The sequence below is a fragment of the Microtus ochrogaster genome, linkage group LG9, assembly GCF_000317375.1.
Source record: "Microtus ochrogaster isolate Prairie Vole_2 linkage group LG9, MicOch1.0, whole genome shotgun sequence".
Taxonomy (NCBI): Eukaryota; Metazoa; Chordata; class Mammalia; order Rodentia; family Cricetidae; genus Microtus; species Microtus ochrogaster.
Genome location: NC_022034.1, coordinates 16,230,999 through 16,237,247, shown reverse-complemented (window position 1 = coordinate 16,237,247; position 6,249 = coordinate 16,230,999). Strand labels below are relative to the sequence as shown.

Genomic DNA, 6,249 nt, shown 5'->3' with positions numbered 1-6,249 from the left:
TGCTCCGATCACTTCTTTTCCATAGGAACGAAGCAATGCAATTACTTTGCTTGTTTCAGCTGGCCCTTAAGAATGTCTGTGCTGATTTTCAGGCCACTTCAGAGTCCGTGTGAAGAACCAAGGCCAAGGTCAAATGCAGTGGACATGCAGAGGAGGCTTGTGGGCACTGTGTTTGCATCTTACCTGCACTTCATCAAAGAGGGTCCTCACTTGCTGCAGTGGGACTGGGATGCTTCCAAGACCGCTCAAGGGCAGATGGGCCACTTCTACCAACCATTTGCGGAGTTTCTCTGCCATCTCCCTGTAACGTTGCCACTGGCGAATCTGGCTGTCGATGATTCCCCGCCTCTGCTGGGCCCTGCGAATCACTCCCTGCCACTGATTACTGAGGAGTGTCAACTTCAGGCTGAACTCATCCCTGGTGAGGAAATAATTACATAGTAAAAAACTTATTGCCTTGGATATTGTCACGGTATCAGCTAGTATTTATTTTCCAAACAGTAAGTCCTGAGAAATGGTTTATGACTGGAGATTTCAAATAAGCCGTGGTCTGTTCTTTGGGTTGCAAGTTGTCTTTAAAGCTGGACTATCAGCCTACAAATGGTGAGTGCTTGCATTATCTCCAGCACAGATAGGAACCAAATCTCTGGCAATTATCATACACTCCCTCCACGAGTATGTATAGCACTTGGGGGTGTCTCAAGAGCCTGTGACAGTCTCTTAAACCCTACAATGGAAAAGCGTGTGCTTAGATCTACCCTCAAACTCCCTCCCCAGGTCAAATCATAAAGCATTTTGGAAAATCAAAACCAAGCCACTTACATTACACTATGTTAAAAGTTGTTTTTTTTCTTTTTAAAATGTACTTCATATATAGTCTCAATACTACCTCACAAGGGATGACGCCATCTCAAGCAAATTAGAAATTGTCCTTGCATAGTTTAGGTAAATTTCACGGGTTTTTTAGAAAAAGAAAATGCACTTATCAACCCAATATGGATGAAGATCTCTCATACACTTCGAGATAGTGCATGTCACATGACTGTTCTCATACTCTGCTGAGAAATTGCAGATGTTCAATGCACTCCCCCTATTTTCCATCCTAAAATGTATTGGCATTTCTTTATAAAGTTTTATTTAATGTGCAAATTGTAGGATAGAAATGGCTTTTAATAGGATGATGTATCAGGCATCTAATAGGATGTTTCTTGGTAGCGTTTAGTGCTGATCACAAACACAGCATCTTCTTACACTTCTGCTATCACTGAGACTCTGATCAATGAACTAGTCTAGAACTGTTCTAGAACTCTACACTGCTTTGAAATCCTTCTTACTTATACATCCTATTATCTGAAATGGCTATAAAGTTTGAGTTTACAACCAAATGTGCCATTACTTCTAAAAGACTTTTATTGAATGATTGAATTGGAACAAATGGTTATTGTACAGTAAAAGCCAAGTAATTAATCACCATAAAACACTAAAAGTACTGGGTATTAAAAAAATCAAAATAATTTCTTGCATTCATTTTAAAAAGGAGTTCCTAGGGCAATGACAAGATTCTGATAATCACATTTGCTTGTGAGCATAAATACATGAGAATATATCAAAGTAGATTTGATCTAGTAGAATCCAAGCATGGGAGCTAGCCTCTCGACATGTCTTCTGAAAATGTGTCACCCCAAGACTTGGTAACTGCAGGGAGCACGAAGAAGTGCAGGCACCAGGTGACATTCAAGAGCTCCAGGGAGCCGTGTCTTTAGCATGTAAACTGTCCTGATCTGGCTGCCCTTGATGAGCTACCAAAAATGACTCTTCCCAGGGCTGAGGTTCTAAGAACAAACCCCACATGCTGACTTGTATCGCACAAATCCTTGTTGTCTGGATTCTTTCCGTCATCCACAGACTCTCATCCAATTTGTCTTTTGATTTTCACTAGCAACTCTCAAAATTCTTTATTTAGTTCCAACTCTCCCATTTTCTTCTCTTTTGTGTTTCCCATCCCCAAATGTTAGCATTTAAAATTTAATAGATGTTGGCTTGAACAGGAATTTTAAATTTTATTTTACTTAATGACTTGAATGTTTGTAATAATGTTAGACACTTGGCTACAGACTGATAAAGCAAAAGATAAAAGGTAAATGCATTTGAATTTGTTTTATTTGGAGAGTCTTAAATTCTCAGTAATGGTCACATTTAAGTTTGGCTTGCTTAGAGCGGAGTAAGTATGATGTCACACATTACTGTTCCAATCTTAACATGCAAATCTCTTGTGAACTTCCCATGGAGCCACCACTGAAGGCTGAAATTGCTTCTAAAACACTAAAGATAAAACTTCTAACAAATAGGCTTATTTTCTAATGATTTAAGAACACGTGGTTAATTATAATTACAACAACTTGTCCTTGGTGTGAGGAACATATTCATAGGTACTAAAATCAATTCCTCAAATATAAACATGGAAATTAGATGAGGGATGAAATTAGATGAGGGAATGCTGGTCCTAGGAAAAATATACACGCCACGCTGTCAACTCACATGTCACAAGCGAAGCGAGAACTTCACATTTATGTTTTAAAGGAAGGGTAAGAAGCATTTCACACTTAATACAGTACGGTTTAAGGTGGCAACGTCTTTTCTAACATAGAAGTATGGTCTGGGGAACCTGGCTAGAATGAGGTCAGTCCCGGCCACCAAGCGCCCTCAACACCAAGCCTAGTTTTGCCTTTAGTTATGTGGCCTCGCTCAAATTGGTTCCTGCGGGCATCTGGAGTTTTTCATCTCTCAGAGAGTCAAGACTGGTGATACCTTGTTCCTTTTAGGAGTAACATTTTAGTAAGTGCAGGAGGATATTAGCAGCATCCGTTTACTGACCACCGATCCAATCCATTCTGATCTATTCACTAACTCCAGTCCCTACAGATGAGTAGCGAAGGTTGGCTAGGTGATTTCCAATTATCCTACGTCCTTCATATCAAATAATAGCATTCGCTGCAGATTCAATACTCACTCATTTCAGAGACTCGGGCAAGCCTTTCCCTCAATTACCAAGGCCCTGTGATAATACAATTGCCTCAGGAAGATTGGATATATGCCCTCTAATCTCTCATTAAAAAGAAAATGACTAATTTACGGGGGAAACTTTCTTTGTAACAACTTATCAAAGATCCTACCTGTCATCAACTTGACCTTGTTCTAGAAGATGCTGCCCATCAACAATGATGGCGTGCAGGATCTGCTGGCGACTGAGCATCTCGGCTTGAAACAGCTGTAATTTGAAAGAAACAGATATACTTTCAAATCCCTAATTTCTTCTGATAACTTACTGCAGTTTGTTTTTTGCGGGGCTACAAAAAACATATTCAGCCCCATCTGCGGTGTGGGAGTAACCTCTTTTTAAATTACTAATTAGGATAAGCTTAAAGACAAAGTTTTAGTTTGGGGTTTTAATTAGATGACTAAATATAGCTTTATCCCACCCTTTTTTTTATTTTTTAAAACTTAACCAAGTAAGGAGAGCTGATGAATTTACACTCCGTGGTCTTTTATCTTTTTTAAAGCTCACTGTTTTTCAGGGTAGTCAAGCTAGTAAGCTCATCCCATTATATGTATGCAAACGATGACAAAACCCTGCAGGGATTCAGGTGTGGCCCAGTGGTAAAACCTGAGGCCCTAGGTCCAATTTTCACAGCGTAAAAACAACGAAAACTAAAATAATAATAAAACGTCCCATGTTTCTAATTATTTTCTCTGGCTGTTGGTACTGTTTACTTGGAGATGGGTTTTCACCAAGTGCTCCAGTTAGCTTTGAACTGCTGGGCACATGGCATCTTCCTGACACACACACCATCATTCTCCGGTTCTATTGCTTTTTTTTTCCTTTAAAAAAAACCCTAGCATTTTGGAGATATAATTCCCATACCATGCAATCAATACATTTATAGTATCCATTTAATAAGTTTTATTATGTTCCCGACATGAATTTCAAGCATTTAATATTAAAATATTTTCAGCATCACCCAATAAAATGCTGTGTACAATAATAGTGACTCCTCCTTTCCTCGCAGCATCCAGGTACCCAAGCCCAAGCCACTCCTTGGCTCCTCTTTATTCTGAGTTGTATTGGACGAGTAAGCACACTCCATCCACCCAGCTGTGAATGCACAGCTGGGTCCTTCCCACTGTGTGCCCTCTATGACCAAAGCTGCTATGAACAATACACACGCATGTTTGTATGGACACGTTTGTCTGAGGAGCCAGCGCCTGGGAGTGAAGGTCTGAGCTGTGTGCTAACCCTGTTTAATATGTTGATGACTATCGAATGCTTTCTCAGAGCTGCTTCTAACCACTGACTTAAGACCTTGTCTGATTTTCTGCACCCCTTCGGCTTTCCCCCACTCTTCTTCCCCAGACAAGCTTAAACTACTATAATCCTTCCCTTTCCTCCTAATCTTCCTATTCCTCCTCCCTTTCTCCTCCTGCTTCTACTGCTCCTTTGCCTCTTTATAATCTCCTGCCTCCCCTTTTCCTCCTCCTTCACGCCCCATCTCTTCTTGAGACAGGGTCTTGGTGTGCAACTAGACCAGACTTAATCTTGCTGTGAGCCCAGGCTGTACCTGAGACTCATAATCCTCCCCTCTGAACCTCAAGCACTGTGATGACATGTGTGTGTGTCACCACGTCTCTCTCCTCTCTCTCTCTCTCTCTCTCTCTCTCTCTCTCTCTCTCTCTCTCTCTTTCTGAGACAGCATCATGCTATGTATCCTGGTTGGTCTGGAACTCACTATGTAGACCAGGCTCTTCTTGAACTCCCAGAGATCCATTCACCAGCCTCTGCGTCCAAGTGCCCTCGAGCCCAGTCACACCTGACTCTCTAGCTCTAATTCAGACACTCTCTATACTTCAGTATAAGATCATGACAATGAATGAACACAGGCCTGGAAACCATGGCAAGAGAGCCAAACCACATTTCTTAACTTAAAATATTAAAATTGCCAGACAAAAGAAGAAAGGGAAATTGACACATATTTGAGCCTAGCAAAATCCACTACCCACATCCTTCAAAGGTCAGGCTGGCCTTGAACTTGCCTCAGTCCTCCTGCCTTTGCTTCCTGAGTGCTAGGATTAGCATGGCTGATGCCTGGTTATGGGATAATTTAAAAAATACCTTTAAATTTTTTTATTAACTTTTATTTATTATTTATGTGCATGTGTGTGTGTGAGTGGTACATGCTTGTTGAGGCACACAAGTAGAGGTCAAAGGGCAATTTGTAGGAATCAGTTCTCTCCTTCCACCATGTGGGATCTGGGGAGCAGACACAGACTACCAGGTTTGGCAGCAGGCACCATTACCCACTGAGCCTATTCCTTGGCCACAAAAACTTCCTGTTAACTCCGAGCTGCTTGAACCACTTACCTCATGTGCCCTCTGCTGCTCCAAGAGATGCTGATAATTGCCTGAAATCTCCACTGCTAACTTTTGCTCTGTCTGAACCAGGAACTCCATCCATGTCTCACATTTTTCCAAGAAAGTCTGATGTTGAAGCAAGAATGACTGCAGCTTGCTGACGGTGGCAGACAAGGAAGAACAGTTATGGGGTCACCTTTGTGTCACCCACATATAAAAGAGATGACATACCCCCTCCACCTCAGTGTCTGTCAGACAACTACAAAGATTTCATGTTGGGCGATAAAGTTTTAAAATCCCCAAATCATCAACATTTAAAATATGAACTTTTTGAATGCTTAAAATTATACTTACCCTTTGAATAGGATCTCATTCAAAACAATATTTATGATTAAAACATGGATAAAATTTATAGACATGGGAAATTACAATTTGAGTTTTTGTTATTGCTGGAAAATTCTAGACTTTGCATATGTGTGTGTATACACAAATATATAATGAATTCATAGTCACCTGATATTATTGGTTATGTAGTTTGAATGTATCGGCTTTGAAATTACTGTGTTCAAATTGAAGGTCAATGTGACAGTATTCCAAAGGTGGGAGCTTCAAAGGCTCCCCCATGTGAGGCCCTCTCCCATGTGAGGCCCTCCCTCCCCCATGTGAGGCCCTCCCTCCCCCATGTGAGGCCCTCCCCCCTGTGCTTGGGCTTTCTTCCATGTGAACAGGTGGTCCCCTCCCCCCCCCTCTGGAGGTCTTGAGGAACAGCAAGAGAGCAGCTCTCACTAGAGACTCAAACCTCTTGGCACCTTAGCATTGGTGTTCCCAGACCCATGGCTGTA

The 6,249-nt window shown here is 41.4% G+C and overlaps 1 protein-coding gene across 9 annotated transcripts in view; it reads right to left on the bottom strand.

The window, feature by feature from the left end:
* Positions 1–6,249, bottom strand: part of LOC101984034 (nesprin-1) — a 228,565-nt gene that overhangs the window by 69,596 nt on the left and 152,720 nt on the right. For all 9 annotated transcript variants that reach the window (XM_013352282.2, XM_026787370.1, XM_026787375.1 and 6 more), the window contains 3 exons: positions 5,417–5,564; positions 3,174–3,268; positions 184–418 (listed from right to left, as the gene is read on the bottom strand). In XM_013352282.2, the coding sequence (XP_013207736.2) occupies positions 184–418; positions 3,174–3,268; positions 5,417–5,564 (478 nt within the window). The remainder of the gene's footprint in view (positions 1–183; positions 419–3,173; positions 3,269–5,416; positions 5,565–6,249) is intronic.